The sequence below is a fragment of the Danio rerio genome, chromosome 19 (assembly GCF_049306965.1).
Source record: "Danio rerio strain Tuebingen ecotype United States chromosome 19, GRCz12tu, whole genome shotgun sequence".
Taxonomy (NCBI): domain Eukaryota; kingdom Metazoa; phylum Chordata; class Actinopteri; order Cypriniformes; family Danionidae; genus Danio; species Danio rerio.
In genome coordinates, this window is record NC_133194.1 from 37,229,079 (window position 1) to 37,245,000 (window position 15,922).

The window sequence follows — 15,922 nt, forward strand, 5'->3', positions numbered from 1 at the left end:
CAGATTCACAAGTTAATTCAATTCTTTTTTTGATTTGTGATTCATTTCAGTGAACATGTCTTTAACACAGAAGCTACTAACATCTCTAAAGATGATCACACACATACACAGGCATACAGTGTATCCGGAAAGTATTGATAGCGCTTCACCTGTTCCACATTTTTTTTTTTTTTTTACAGCCTTCTTCCAAAATGGATGAAATTCATGTATTTTCTCAAAATTCTACACACAATACCCCATAATGACAATGTGGAAAAAATGATTTTTTGAAATTGTTGCAAATTTATTAAAAATAAAAAACCTAAAAATCACATCCCTAAGTATTCACAGCCTTTGCACAGTTCTTTGTTGATGCACCTTTGGCAGCAATTACAGCATCAATTTTTTTTTTGAATATGAAGCCACAAGCTTGGCACACATTTCTGGGAATTTTTGTCCATTCCTCTTTGCAGTACCTCAAGTTCTATCAGATTGGATAGGAAGCGACGGTGTACAGCCATTTTCAGAACTCTCCAGAAAAGTTCAATAGGATTTAGGCCTGGGCTCTGGCTAGGCCACTCAAGGACATTCACTGAGTTGTTTTGAAGCCACTCCATTGATATTTTGGGGTGTGCTTTGGGTCATTGTCCTGCTGGAAGATGAACCATCACCCCAGTCTGAGGTCAAGAGGTCTAAAGCAGGTTTCCATTCAGGATGTCTCTGTACATTGCTGCATTCATCTTTCCCTCTATCCAGACTAGTCTTCCAGGTTCTGCTTCTAAAAAACATCCCCACAGCATGATACTGCCACCACCATGCTTCACCGTAGGGATGGTATTAGCCTGGTGATGAGCGGTGCCTGGTCTTCTCCAAACGTAATGCCTGGCATTTACTCCAAAGAGTTCAATTTTAGTCTCATCAGACCAGAGGATTTTGTGTCTTATGGTCTGAGAACCCTTCAGATGCCTTTTGGTAAATTCCAGGCGGGGGAGTGGCTTCCATCTGGCCACTCTACCATACAGGCCTGATTGGTGGAAATCTACACAGATGATTGTCCTTCTGTAAGATACTCTTCTCTCCACAGAAGAAAGCTGGAGCTCAGACAGAGTGACCATCGGGTTATTGATCACCTCCCTGCTAAGGCCATTCTCCCCAGAATACTCAGCTTAGCTGGCCTGCCAGCTCTAGGAAGAGCTCTGGTGGTTTCAATCATCTTCCACTCACGGATAATGGAGGTCACTGTGCTCATTGGAGCTTTCAGAGCAGCAGAAATGTTTCTGTAACCCTCTTCAGCCTTGTGCCTTGAGACAATCTTGTCTTGGAGGTCTACAGACAATTCCTTTGTCTTCATGCTTGGTTTGTGCCTTGACATGCACTCTTAACCCTGGTACCTTAAAGAGGTGTATGCCTTTTAAAATCATGTCCAATCAACTGAATTTACCACAAGTACTCTCAAATTCAGCTGCTGAAACATCTGAAGAATGATCAGTGGAAACAGAAAGTACCTGAGCTCAATTTAGAGCTTCACAGCAAAGGTTGTGAATACTGATGTACATGTGATTTTCAGGCTTTTTATTTTTAATAAATTTGCAACAATTTTGACAACATAAAAAAATTACATTGTCATTATGGGGTATTGTGTGTAGTTTGAGGAAATACATTTATTTAATCCATTTTGGAATAAGGCTGTAACATGAAAAAGTGAAGCGCTATGGATACTTTCCAGATGCACTGTACTTGTAGATTAACATTTATGTTGATCCTGGAACAACATTCCAATCAGCCAATCAGAATTAAGGGATTTGTTTAACATTTATGTTGAGTTTAAGCTTACGGCTAGGTTTATGCACTTCTACGTGATTGCTATCCAACTATTATTCCCCTCTGATTTGAGGAATAATTCACAGTTATGGTTGGGTTTAGTGGAAGGGAATAGGTATGGATTACATTTTCTAACAAAAAGGATGCTCCAGGATCAACATAGATGTTAATCCAGGATCGCATCATACTTGGCAAAATCATGCATGAAGGTAATGACTAGTGCAATCGCTAATGTGTGAATGTCTCTACTGTATCTAACTTACCGCATGTCTCCATGTGTTGATGAGCTGTTTGGTCTCTTGACGTGTGATCTGGCAGAGCTGTATGATTGTCTCTCTCTGCTCGTGCCTGGTGTACGCAGAGTCTGTAAAGTCTTCAGTTTTCTCCACAAGAGCTTCTAGCTGAGCCGCTACAGCTTCACAGGACACACCATACAAAGAGTCCCTCAGAGCCTCCACTTTAACCTGAAAACACACACAGGTTTGTTTTTGTGAATTGTTCGACATTCCACAGGCTCAATGTTTTTTATATTGTACAAACTGTATTTTTTTAATCACTCTACACTAATCCTACCCCTTACATATAACTCATTCTGTAGTACAAGGACGATGTTCTAATAGGTCACCTTTCTTTATTATACACATGTCATTACACAAAAGTGTGTCCTAATATCAGGGTCCTTACACCTTTTCCAAAGTCAAATAGAAGCACTTTTCAAGCCCTTTCCTGGTGTATTTTTAAACTTTGTCAGCGCTTCATATTTGTGGCAAATGACACATTTACACACATATACATACGTCATCATATTATATCTATATACACTAACTGGCCACTTTATTAGGTAGACATTACTAGCTGGCTTGGAACCCCTTTCAGAACTGCTTCAATCCTTTGTGGAACTAGAAATTTCCTCAGAGATTTTGGTCCATATTGACATGATAGCATCCTGCAGTTGCTGCAGCTTTGTCGGCTGCACATCCATGATGCGAATATCCCGTTCCACCACATCCCGAAGGTGCTCTATTGGATTGAGACCTTCTGACTGTGGAGGCCATTTAAGTACAGTGAACTCATTGTCATGTTCAAGAAACCAGTCTGAGATGGTGATGCAAACCTAAGAGATGGTTCGGTCCCAATAGATCAGCAGTTTCTGAAATACTCAAATCAGCCCGTCTGGCACCAACAACCATGCCATGTTCAAAGTCACTTATATCACCTTTCTTCCCCATTTTGATGCTCGGTTTGAAATACAGCAGATCCTCTTGACCATGTCTACATGCCTAAATGCATTGAGTTACTGCCATGTGATTGGCTAATTGGAAATTTGCATTAACAAGCAGTTGGACAGGTATGCCTAATAAAGTGGCTGGTCATAGTTTAGATGCAAAAACCTCTAAATGCTATCTAAAATTTTTGACTAAAATGAGCATTTTTATCAGGCTCCTGTGTGTATGTTCTGTATTATATTTTCTATAGCAAAGAATAAGTCCTTTTCCTGTTTTTTAAAGTGGAATATCTCAACACAAACAAAGAAGGTTGCGAAAAAAAGTTTCATTTTCTTTGGAAATGTCAGAAGGCACTTAGAGGTTTTTGCATCTAAACTCTTTATATACACACAAACATCTGGTGGGATATTGAGATCAGTGATGCAAAATAAATCAGTTTTGTCTGCAAAAAATAACTATATAGATATTTTTTATTAACTCCCATGTGAGAAATAAAAAAACAGCAACTAGGTGTAAGTTTAACCATGGTGTTTAACTACACTAATGGTAATCAATCTGCCAAAAACAAGATAGTTACCACACTTAACAAATCCATGGTTAATTTTTGTAAGGGATAATCACTTCTATACTTCACTGTATTTGTTAGTTTCCAGTCCTACAAAATCATATGCAAAGAAAGCATGTACACTCTCGGAAATAAAGGTACAAGAGCTGTCACTCTGGTGGTACCTTTTTAAAAGACACACATTTGTACTTTTTACAACAACTGTTACCCTGATGAAGGCAGACTTCTGCCGAAATGCGTAGGTTTTTAGAGATTTAGCCATGTGAATAAAGGCTTTTTAACATTTTCACTTTATTCGAGTGCCTTGGACTGATTCTTGTTGCTGTATTAATATGGACCCTTTAGTTACCAATGTGTTGGTACCACCCCCAGTGACAGCTCTCGTACCTTTATTTATGAAAGTGTATATAGAGAATGTAATCACTAAAATCAAGATGTAGAAAACAGACCCTCACATCTCTGGAATAACTGAAACAATAAAAACTCTAACATCATAAATTAGTCAAACATGAATAGGACTTAAGTCAACACAGATACATAAACACGATCATAAACATTGCCCTTAAAAACTTTTAAAATGCCCTTGGAAATCAATTCCAAGCAGCACATTTTACTCTTTAATTAATAAAATTTATTACTGATTCTGAATAAATGCATGCTCTTCCCAACAAACAAGCAATACCTAAAAAGAGAGACAGAGAGAGAAATCCAACATCCATAAATGTTGATTGTTAAATGTACAGATTATTCAGATTTGTTATTATTATTATTGTTGTTGTTTTATTTTTTGATAATATTTATTCATTTAATTTTTTTAATTATTTTAAATGTTACAGAGTCTCCATAAACCACATATACAAGTATGTCTGTGTATGTGTATGATAATTGTTAGATATGTAAGTAGACTTGTTCACTGAAATGAATCAAGAATCAAATAAAGAATTTAATGAGCTTATGAATCGGTATAGGCGAGAGCAGGAGAAAACTATCAATTATTTTAATTATTCATATTTTTTTACTACCACTATTTACTGTGTTTACTATATATTAAAGAAACAATGTATGTTCTTTATAATGTAAACTTTATGAATACTTTGGCAATACAATAGTACCATTTGTCATGCAATAAAGAAATTTTGAAATTTAAATTTGTGGGAGAGAAATAATTGTCCACCAAGACATTCATCTAAGAGCCTCCGGCAGTGCACCTTAAAGTCTTTAATCCCAGCGTAGATGCTGACAGGAAGCGCTTTGGCCTCTCCGCTGCTCCTCGTGTCTGTCACAATCTCAATGACCTGCTCCAGGGCGATACGCATCCGCTGGAAGACCGCTTCTTTGTTGATCCGCGCCGACTCACAGTCTGGATGTCTGAGACAAGTCTGAGAGGGACAAAGTGACAGAAATTGCTGAGGAACAGAAAAGATGTGGGTGCAAATTTGACATGTAAATAGGATGTTATTAGACTTCACTTTATTTTTCGGGCATAAGAAAAGAGGCAGCACTTTTTTGATGAATAAGCTAGCACTATTATGTAAGAAAAATGGTTAAAGGGAAAGTTCACACGATCAATCAATAAATCATCCATTCATTCATTCATTTTCCTTCGGCTTGGTCCATTTATAAATTAGGGGTCGCCAAATCGGAATGTGGATTTCTTTCCGGCTGCAATCCAGTACTGGGAAACACCCATACACTCTCACATGTACACGCACAAAGCCAATTTAGTTTATTTAATTCACCTAAAGTGCATGTCTTTGGACTGTTGGGGGAACCAGAGCACCCAGAGGAAACCCACACGAACATAGGGAGAACATGCAAACTCCACACAGAAATGCCTTTATCTATTTTCTCCTGAGTTCAAGTTCAAGCATTGTCTCAGAAATATTAGGTCTTTTTAATTTAGAACGGGAAAGAGAAAGACGTTGAAGTGGAAGATCTTCATCCAGTCAGGGAATAAGGCCTTGATTTCAGCAGTCCACTCAAATGGTTGAACAGGAACTATGGAAGTGCTGCATGAATCAAGTAAATGCTTCAAGGCTAAAGCTTTTTGGATGATTTCTTGTGAAAAAGTGCTATTGTGTTATTTTGGTTTTGCTGTGGTATTATTAGTTTCAGATCTTTTTTCTACCCCCTTGATACTTTGCGTGAATGCTGTAAGAATATTTAAATAAACTCTAAACAATCAGTGAAAAAGCTGGATACAATTAATGTCATCCACTGAAAATTAAAAGGAAACAGGAAATAGAAACTAAGCCACAGGAAAATGTATGAATGAATTATTTATTACATTTACTACCACTCAAAAGTTTCTCTCAAGGCTGCATTTGAATAGTAATATTGTGAAATATTACTTAATTTTATTTAAATAATAAAAAAAAAAATTGTGTTTTTTTATTGTAAGTTTTTGATGAAGAAATCACAACAAATATAAAGTTTTTAAAAAATCTAACTTGACTGCAAAATTGTGAATAGTCCTGCATTTCAAAATATACATAAATTACAAGATATTCAGATTTTTAAGTGTCAAAATTGAAAAATAATAACATTAACAATACATAATCAAGCATCAAATTCAACCATAAAAACATTTTTCATTCACACTTTATTTTAAAGGTCAATTCTCGCTATTAATAAGCCATTAACTATGACTTCTGCCTATATAAACTCCTAATTTGCAGCTAATTAACAGTTAAGAATGTAGTACAGTAGTTAGGTTGTAGGTAGGATTAGGGATGTAATGTAATGTAATGTGTATTTATATAGCGCATTATTGTGTATGGCCATACACGCAAAGCGCTTCACAATCATGAGGTGGGGGGGGGTTGCTCCACACCACTACCATTGTGCAGTATCTACTTGGATGATGCGAGGGCAGCCACAGGACAATGGCGCCAGTGCGCTCACCACACACCAGCTATTGGTGGATTGAAGAGACAGTGATGATTTTTCACTAATTCAGGGGATGGGGATAATTGTATGGCCATGGTCGTAAGGACAGATTGAGAGACTTTGGCCAGGACACCGGGGTTACGCCCCTACTCTTTACAAGAAGTGCCATGGGAGTTTTAATGACCACAGAGAGTCAGGACCTCGATTTAATGTCTCATGCAAAAGGCGGCGCCCACTGACAGAATAGTGCCCCCTTCACTTTTACTGGGGCATTAGGACTCACACAGACCACAGGTTGAGCGCCCCCTGTTGGCCTCTCTAACACCACTTTCAACACCACTTTCAACAGCAACCTAGTTTTCCCATGTGGTCTCCCATCCAGGTACGGACCAGGCTTAGCCCAACTTAGCTGCAGGGTGATATGGCTATGGCAATGAAGAATAAGATCATGCAGAATATGTACTATATAAATACTAATAAATAGCCAATATATTAATAATAGGCAGGTAATAAACCACTACTTATCAGCGAGAATTGGTACTTAAATACAATCTTTACCCATTTTTTTCTATTATGGATGGCATAACTAATTGGGCGTCTGATCTGTTGTGCAAACTTCTCTGATGCTCTATTTATGATTTCTGCGCAGCATTCATGCACAAGTTTTATACATATATAAATGTGGATGTGAGGTTACTGCATAAGAACCATTGGCATTAACATTTTATAGACAGCAGACAGTTCTTGCTTTCACAATCCTACCTTGGAGGCTGTGAGAAGCATCATGGTGCATTTCTCTAGCACAGCACGTGCGGCAGCCATTCGAGCTCGCTTTTTTTCATCCTTCAGATCCTGAGGACAACAAGAATCCACAAGACAAATATGAGAAAACATGCAATGCCTCGAGTGCATTCAGGCATCCTGAAATCACAGCTTCGGTTAGAAGACATCAGGGATCCAATCTTTAGCTTGCAACAATCAATGCAGAAATAACTGCTAAATATTTTGTAATGATATTAGACTATTAGACAATGATTTTAGAGGTTTTCAAATCAGTCATTGTCAACCATTCTCAAAATAAATGTCAAATCTCTTTTTACATCAAGCTTATTGTAGATTTTTTTTTAACTGTCCATTTAAACTAGTCTTTCATCATAAAATCAATCGATACATATTATAATTAGTGCTGGGCAAAGATTATTCAATGTCAATTACATCCAAAATAAAAGTTTGTCTGAACAAATAGGCCCTATCATATACCCTGTGCAATAAGGTGCAAGACGTGTTTGATCCGACGTGTTGCTATTTTTAGACCAACGCAACCTTAATTTTCCTGTTTTCTGCCACATTGTTTAAAAAGCAAATCCATTTGCGCCACTTTGTGGACCCATGTGTGTTCTGGTCTAGAAAAAAGGTGTGTTAAGGCGCATTGTTAGCGCGTTGCTATTTTGAGGAACTAAAATAGACTGTGCAATTGACCATAAGTACACAAATATCTTTACAAATGAAAAGAATTTAAGGAATAAAATATTACAAAGGGTGACGCAGTGGCGCAGTTGGTAGCACGTTCGCCTCACAGCAAGAAGGTCACTGGTTCGATCCTCGGCTCAGTTGGCATTTCTGTGTGGAGTTTGCATGTTCTCCCTGCGTTTGCGTGGGTTTCCTCCGGGTGCTCCAGTATCCCCCACAGTCCAAAGACATGTGGTACAGGTGAATTGGGTAGGCTAAATTGTCCGTAGTGTGTGTGTGTGTGTGTGTGTGTGTTTGTGTGTGTGTGTGTGTGTTTCCCAGAGATGGGTTACGGCTGGAAGGGCATCTGCTGCGTAAAAACTTGCTGAATAAGTTGGAGATTCATTCCGCTGTGGCGACCCCGGATTAACAAAGGGACTAAGCCGACAAGAAAATGAATAAATTAAAATATTACAAAAATTATTACTTTCTACATAAATATAAAAACCACTGCCTCCATGCCTTCATGTTAGTGGGCTTTTTTCAGTTTATTCACGACAATTTGCTTTTGTATAATGATATTATTATTGGTAGTATTATTTATTATATGCATATTTATATTTATTTTAATAAAAACAAGCTTAGATTTGTCCACCTGACAGGTTTTGGACCACATGGGGCATAGAACATGTGTTTGGATATAACTCAGTTGTTTGGCCACACTTTGTTGTTATTGCTCACTTATTTGTTTGCTAGAAACTGAATTTAGAAATAGATTTAAAACAAATCTTTACGCTTAAAAAACAGAATTAATTATGTAGGCTAATGGATGTCTGTGTGTACAACACCGTTTCCTTGTCCAAGAAAGAGAAAGTGAAAGTAAAGACAGAATGGAGGAGGCTCATTCTTTATCCTCGTACTGCAGATGGTCTGTTTAACTGTTTTCTCACTAGTGAAGTGTTCAGTTTTTACACTTACAAAGTCCGCCATGTAAATATACAAATTTGCCATGGTACAATGTAGCTGACACTTAAAGAGAATAAGAGATGAGACTCTGATTGGTTTATTCTCAAAACACACCCAGAACTCATTAAAAGAATAAACACAACCCTGTTAGGCGCAAACCTTATATTTCCGTCCTTAAAATAGCAAAAGTTGATTCGGACATGCCCTTAATGCTTTTGCGCCCTGTACTTTAGACTTTGCACCTAGATTGTTAAAGTTGAGCCCAATATATGTGTGTGTACTGTCTATGTATATTACAGTCAAGCCCAAAATTACTATAAATAATTGAATAATTTACAAATGATTTTGGCCTTGACTGTATATATAAATTCACACATGCAGGCATACTGTATATACGAGAAAACTATTTATACATGAATTTAAAGAAATCTAATTTAATTTAAAATTAAATATCTATGCAAAATAAAATATTTGTGAGTATAGTTTTGTTTTTATGTATGTGTATACATTACATGTACATAAAAAATATATAAAATACATATATACTGTATATCTTATGTCAAAACAAACTTTTACATTAAATGTGATTCATCTTTGCCCATCACTAATTATAATAAATATTTCTAAAATAGTTTTAATGCATTAACTATTTTCGCAGCTTTATTCCTTGACAATAAATCTTAAAAGAGAAATTAACAGATGACATCAAATCATGAAACATGTTGTGGTTCCCTGACTTTGAGGACACCATATAGCTGTACATTTATGATGAGTAAAACAATCAATTCTGTTACACTTTAGTTTAAGTCACAATTTACACACTCAAAAAATTACATTTGATGTTTACTTATTTAAAATGAGCTGAAACAACACAATTCTTAAGGTTTTTTGAGGGATAACTTAATTGTTCAATCCACTTAGTTTGTAAAAGCATATAAGTTAAGTTAATTCTTTCATGTTTTCCTAACACAAATCAAATATGTGGAACCCGGCATTTTCACTGCACTACAATTAACTCCTGACTCATTATTAAGTTATTATAACTGTTTTCTGTACTTAAAAAGTATGATCTTATTCTATATTCCTTATAAAACCTAATACCTAAACCCAACTGCTATATTACTAACTATAAATAAGCAGCTAATTATTAGTTTATTGAGCTAACAATCTGTTTAAACAGTTTGTTAATGGGCAAGGTGAGGCAAAATTATTTATATAGCACATTTCATAAACAATGGAAAATCAAAGTGCTTTACATAAACAAGAATAAAAAGAAAATACAAACAACAAACAATAAAAAATATTAAAAACAAATTAAAATGTGTTAAAAACGAGTTTTAAATGAGTAAAAAATAAAAGAAAGACATAATAGTGCGATCTGTCTGAAGTAGCACAGTGCTCATTCAGTAAAGGCACAGTAAAGCCCTGAGGACAGGTGTCAGGTGCTCTGATTTTCTGTTTTTGGTCAGAATGGCGTGAATTGTTACCATAATTTCTCCTGAAAACAGAGCTTGAGAACTTCAGAGCTGTTCTATCTGGCTTTAAATCAATGAGCTATTTGTGTACTTTGCCAGATTCAAGCAATTCTCTTTGGAGTTGGTCACATGATCATTTTAAACCCTATATACACTACCTAACAAACGTCTTGTCATCTATCCAAGTTTTAGGAACAACAAATAATAACTTAACTTCTAATTGATCATTTGGTATCAGAAGTGGCTAATATGAAAGGCAAAGGCCTCTGGATTACGCTTATTTTACCAAAACAAAACATGATCATGTCTTGATTTATAATTATTTAATTAGGACAGTAAAGTCTGACTTTGCTTAGACAAAACTCTTGTTACCTAACAGAAATGATGTACAGTACAGAATATAAAGTCAAGCTGCAGTGGAAAAAGAATTAATATTGTGTATGACTCCCATGAGCTTGGATGACTGCATCCATACATCTCTGCAATGATTCAAATAACTTGATAAAGTCATCTAGAATGACAAAGAAAGTGTTCTTGCCGGACTCCCAGAGTTCATCAAGATTCTTGGGGTTCATCTTCAGCTCAATAATGTTCATGTCTGGTGACTGGGCTGGCCAATCCTGGGGCACCTTGACCTTCTTTGCTTTCAGGAACTATGATGTGGAGGCTGAATTATGAGAAGGAGCGCTATCCTGATGAAGAATTTGCCCTCTCCTGTGGTTTGTAATGTAATGGGCAGCACAAATGTCTTGATACCTCAGGCTGTTGATGATGTTGCCATCCACTCTGCAGATCTCTCCCACTTACCCATTCTAAATGTAACCCTAAATGATTTTTCCATCACCAAACTTCACTGATTTCTGTGAGAATCTTGGGTCCATGTGGGTTCCAGTAGGTCTTCAGCAGTATTTGTGCGATTGGCAGTTCGACAGACGATTCATCGAAAAAATCTACCTTCTGCCATTTTTCCAAATAATCAACTAGTGAAGTTATTATTTGTTGCTCTCACAACTAGTATTGATGACAAGACTTGTGTCAGGTAGTGTTAACAAACTTCCTCTACAATGAATGAGAATTATAGGTGGTGTTTTTATCAGCCAGCCCTACAAACTCATCTTGTGGACCATAATAAAGTGTATGTTTTCCCACCACATCAACAGCACTTGACTTGAATCTTAAACGACTCTCCTGACTGTCAGGAGATCCACAGAACTCATCCTCCACATTCGTTTTCCAAGGTCTTGCTGAGACTGAAAGGGTAAATTTGGTCCTTGGAAAAGATCGCACTGACATAACGCCTTCCGCCGACAGCGCGCGAGCTGGAATATAACTCAATAGATCTGCGCTCACTCAGCGCGCTGCCAGGCATTAGGGATTTGTGACTGACAGACCGTGTGTGTGCATGACGGAGAGAATGAGAGGAACCTGATCTCTCTCACCCCGGCTGGGAGCCACGGCTCACAAAAGGAGAAGTGATTATCTGTTATTATGTTCTTCTGAATAAAACTGAAAAGATGGAGGCCGCAGATTGAAAGGAAAGCTCTGCAGAGATAGGAACGTGACGTGTTTGTGAAACATTATCAAACATGTACAGAAGCTTCCTGCTTGAATCCGGACAGCCTTTCCTATCAGTTCTCGCTGTCATTCATATTCATATTAGCGCTCTCCTAATCAAGATGAGATCCCGGAGGAGGCCTTAGAAAGAGAAACTGCCATGAAAATCAGCTGAAACCAGAGTCTGTTGGTTGATAGTATAATAGGGTTTTACTGTAAGTTGGGGACAGGGCGTCAAAGTGGTGCAGTGAGTAGCATAATCACCTCACAGCAAGAAGGTCACCAGTTCGAGCCTCGGCTGGGTAAGCTAGCATTTCTGTGTGGAGTTTGCATGTTCTCCCCGTGTTCGCGTGGGTTTTCTCCGGGTGCTCCGGTTTCCTCCACAAGTCCAAACACATGTGCTTTAGGTGAATTGGGTAGTGTATGTATGTGTGTGGAGGAGTGTGTATGGATGTTTCCCAGTGATGGGTTGCAGCTGTAAACATATGCTGGATAAGTTGGCGGTTCATTCCGCTGTGGCGACCCTAGATTAATAAAGGGACTAAGCCGAAAAGAAATCGAATGAATGCAAGTGGTGACCGAGCAATTAACAGGATCAATTTTGAGCCACTTTGGCATGTGTTTGCCATGCCCTTTCAGCCACAACCCAGCACTGGGAAACACCCATACACTCTAACATTCACACACACACACACACACACACACACTAGGGCCAATTTAGTTTAATCAATTCACCTATACCACATGTCTTTGGACTGTGGGGGAAACCGGAGCACCTGGAGGAAACCAATGAGAGCACGGGGAGAACATGACAACTACACACAGAAATGCCCACTGACCCAGCCGGGACTCGAACCAGCGACCTTCTTGCTGAGAGGCGACAATGCTAACCAATGAGCCACCGTGTTGCCACCTACACTATTATTATTATTATTATTATTATTGTCAATATATTTTTCTCACTTTTGTTAATTTTACTTATTCTAATATTTTTCAGTAAAGACCGCAAGAACTCCCCCTCGCGCTTTGTCTCATCATTGTTATGTCTCACACCCATTTCATTTTCTCACTTAAATGTTCCAATAATCCATTTAAAGGGGACCTATTATCCAAAAACCACTTTTATAAGACTCCTTCTTAAAACCTCCCGCTCTACCTTGTGAAGCAACATGGAAGTAACTCAAACTGCAATTCATCGACTCGCCTTTGGGGGCTGGCTCCAGGAAGTCCAGATGTTCACTGACTGCAATGCTAAATTGGCCAATTTTACAGCTGATAAAAACATGTTTACAGCCCTCTACAAAAGATAGCTTTTGTGCATATAGCTAATATACCAGAGATGGCAAAAGTACACACATCTTTTACTTAAGTAGAAGTACAGAGACTCATGTTTAAAATGACCCTGGTTAAAGTAATATCAAAAACATCAGCTGCCATTCATGTTGATTCACTCAAAAAAAATTCTGTAGGCCTGTCGATCTTTATAAATAATGTCTTATATTTTTAATTCTGTCCAAAATGTATTGAATGTTTTTTCTTTTGCTAAAATAAATTCTTATCAAATTTCACTGCAAACATTTTTTTTTTCATTAAGCCAAAGTTGCTTATTTCTTCAAAGAGCAGCTCTTTTACATAACCCAGAAAAAAAGGAAATAAACTGCAGTGCATACACTTTTCATAAAGTGTTTAAATGTTTTATTACTAATACCGATCTTTACAAAAAAGCACTATTTTTCACGGTATTAGATTGAAAGCCCGTGCAGTATGATCGGAAGTGGACAAAAGGCTTAAGGATTTAAACGGCATGTTTTTGAACTGGAATGTATCTCTATTGTTTACCTGTGAGCCGATCAAGCAAAAGGTGAATAATTACTGTGTAAACAGGACATCATCAGTCATGTTAAATTCACTGACTCTCTCTCTCACATAAACTAGCCCACGTACGGAGCGCTGTAACACGCAAGTGTGCAATGAGAAAAAATAGACTGCTTGCATCAAAAAGGCACTCATATTATTAAGCAATGATAAGAAATAATATAGATCACGCCACCAAACACATGAAAACGAAAGTAACGACCGTGGTTTTAAAAATGTAACAAGTAGAAAGTACAGATATTTGTGTTAAAATGTAAGAAGTAAAAGTAAAAAGTTGTCAAAAAATAAGTAGTGGAGTAAAGTACTGATACCAGAACAATTTACTTAATTACAGTAATGAAGTTCATTTAGTTTATATTAAGTTATATAAATGTGCATAAGTAAGGGCGTGGCCACTTGAGTGACAGCTAGGTCTCGCTGGTCACCGTCTCATCACTTCATCTGATTCCGGCTAATTAGCTGCTGAACTTGGCATATACAACATATTTTTGTGTTGTTTTATGTGGCTTTACACAGTCAGTTGCCTTTTGGAATTATTTTCTACAATTATCAGATAACATGGCATGCTGTGTGGACTTAATTAGTGCTCACAAACTATTCAAGTTGCCTCCATTTCGCAGGTGAGTGAAATTATATACCATCTCTATAAATGTATTTGTTTTTTTAAGATCATTTATCATTTACAAATTTTCTTTAGACTTATAATGCCGTCCAGAATCTGACAGATCTGAAGCATTGTCATACATACATGATATAATAGCTCTACTGAGGCTCCGCCTCTTTGCCCTTTTTTGGGCAGCCTCTGTTGGTGCAATGATGCATAAACAAAATGCAGACGGTTGGCCACGCCTACTTGTAGCTTCATTTGCGCTCTTCAAAAACTATGGGTGACGTCACGAATACCGCATCCATATGTTTTACAGTCTATGCTTTAAACACAGTTGTGTGGCAAAAGTGTATGAATATAGCCAGCTTCTTTTAGTAAAAAATTATTCATCCTATTTTTATAATTACACTTGATAAAAACAGTGGGTAGAAACACTTTAACAGACAGTAGATAGCGTTGGTCCTCTCTTGAATCTGCGGGTGATTTTTGTAGCTCCGCCCTCTTCTGAAAAGTGGGCTGGGAGCACAATCTCATTTCAATTTAAAGCAACAGTCACCAAAATGGCACAATTTGGACAAAGCTTAAAATGTAAGGGTTTCAAAGAGGTATTAAATATTCTTGTTAGGTATTTTGAGCTGAAATTTCACATACACACTCTAAGTCACTCAGAGACTTTTTTTTATCAAAACGAAGCATAATAGGTTCCTTTTAATACCAAAATTCATAACAAAAGCATTGACAACAAATTATATTTGCAGAAAGACAGCACAATTCCCTGATCTTGAATATGCTTGTTTTGTAAACCCTCAATATAAGGCTTAAAATGTTGGATTCTTGTTAGCAAGCACCGCTATCTTTTCCCCCCATCCATCTGTTCTGCACCGCAGTCGAGTGTTTCTTACCCCAAAGGGTTTTATCAGTGGGGTTTGAGAGCTGCTGATTGAAATTGCAGTTCAGTTCGGTTCTTAGAACTTAAATCCCTCTATTATCTCCCTCCTCCCATCATGCAGGGTGTAAATCTACACGAGCTCTACACATCTGCCACAGGAACTGTCCTTATCAGCGTTTGATTATCTGAGAAAGTGAAGTGAAGGAATGATGGAGGGTGAGCAGGGGGATTGTGTGTGTGTGGACACTTACATTCTGTCTGTCTCCTGTGAGATGGGCAAACTCTACCATCTCGTTCCCAAATTGGCTGAAGATTTGGACAAATTCCTGAAAAGTGCTGACTCTCTCCAGCTGCTCCAGGGTAACCAGCACCTGCGCACATACATTACAACACACGTCTTTACAAATAAAGCTACAGCACTGAGAATTAAAAAAGAAAAATCTTTGTAAAGGTTGCTTTCGTAACTCCAAGAGATGTTTGTGTTTTATTTAGAAAATTGGCTTTATCTCAGATGTCTGTCCCAAGATTCCCTGCAAGAAATAAAAATAGATCCAACTGAGACAACTGTTGATATAAACACAGTGAGAGCGCACAGAGCCACTGTGGCAAATCTGAGCTCAGTGTGAA

The 15,922-nt window shown here is 37.6% G+C and overlaps 1 protein-coding gene across 2 annotated transcripts in view; it reads right to left on the reverse strand.

Moving 5' to 3' along the window:
* The window catches only part of ctnnal1 (catenin (cadherin-associated protein), alpha-like 1), a 124,797-nt gene that overhangs the window by 27,114 nt on the left and 81,761 nt on the right, over positions 1-15,922 (reverse strand). For both annotated transcript variants that reach the window (XR_012394450.1, NM_001144054.1), the window contains exons 4-7: positions 15,547-15,666; positions 7,243-7,332; positions 4,800-4,970; positions 2,064-2,264 (exon numbers count right to left, since the gene is read on the reverse strand). Coding sequence is in view for 1 of the 2 variants with exons in the window: in NM_001144054.1 (NP_001137526.1) it covers positions 2,064-2,264; positions 4,800-4,970; positions 7,243-7,332; positions 15,547-15,666 (582 nt within the window). In the remaining variant the exon portion in view is untranslated. The remainder of the gene's footprint in view (positions 1-2,063; positions 2,265-4,799; positions 4,971-7,242; positions 7,333-15,546; positions 15,667-15,922) is intronic.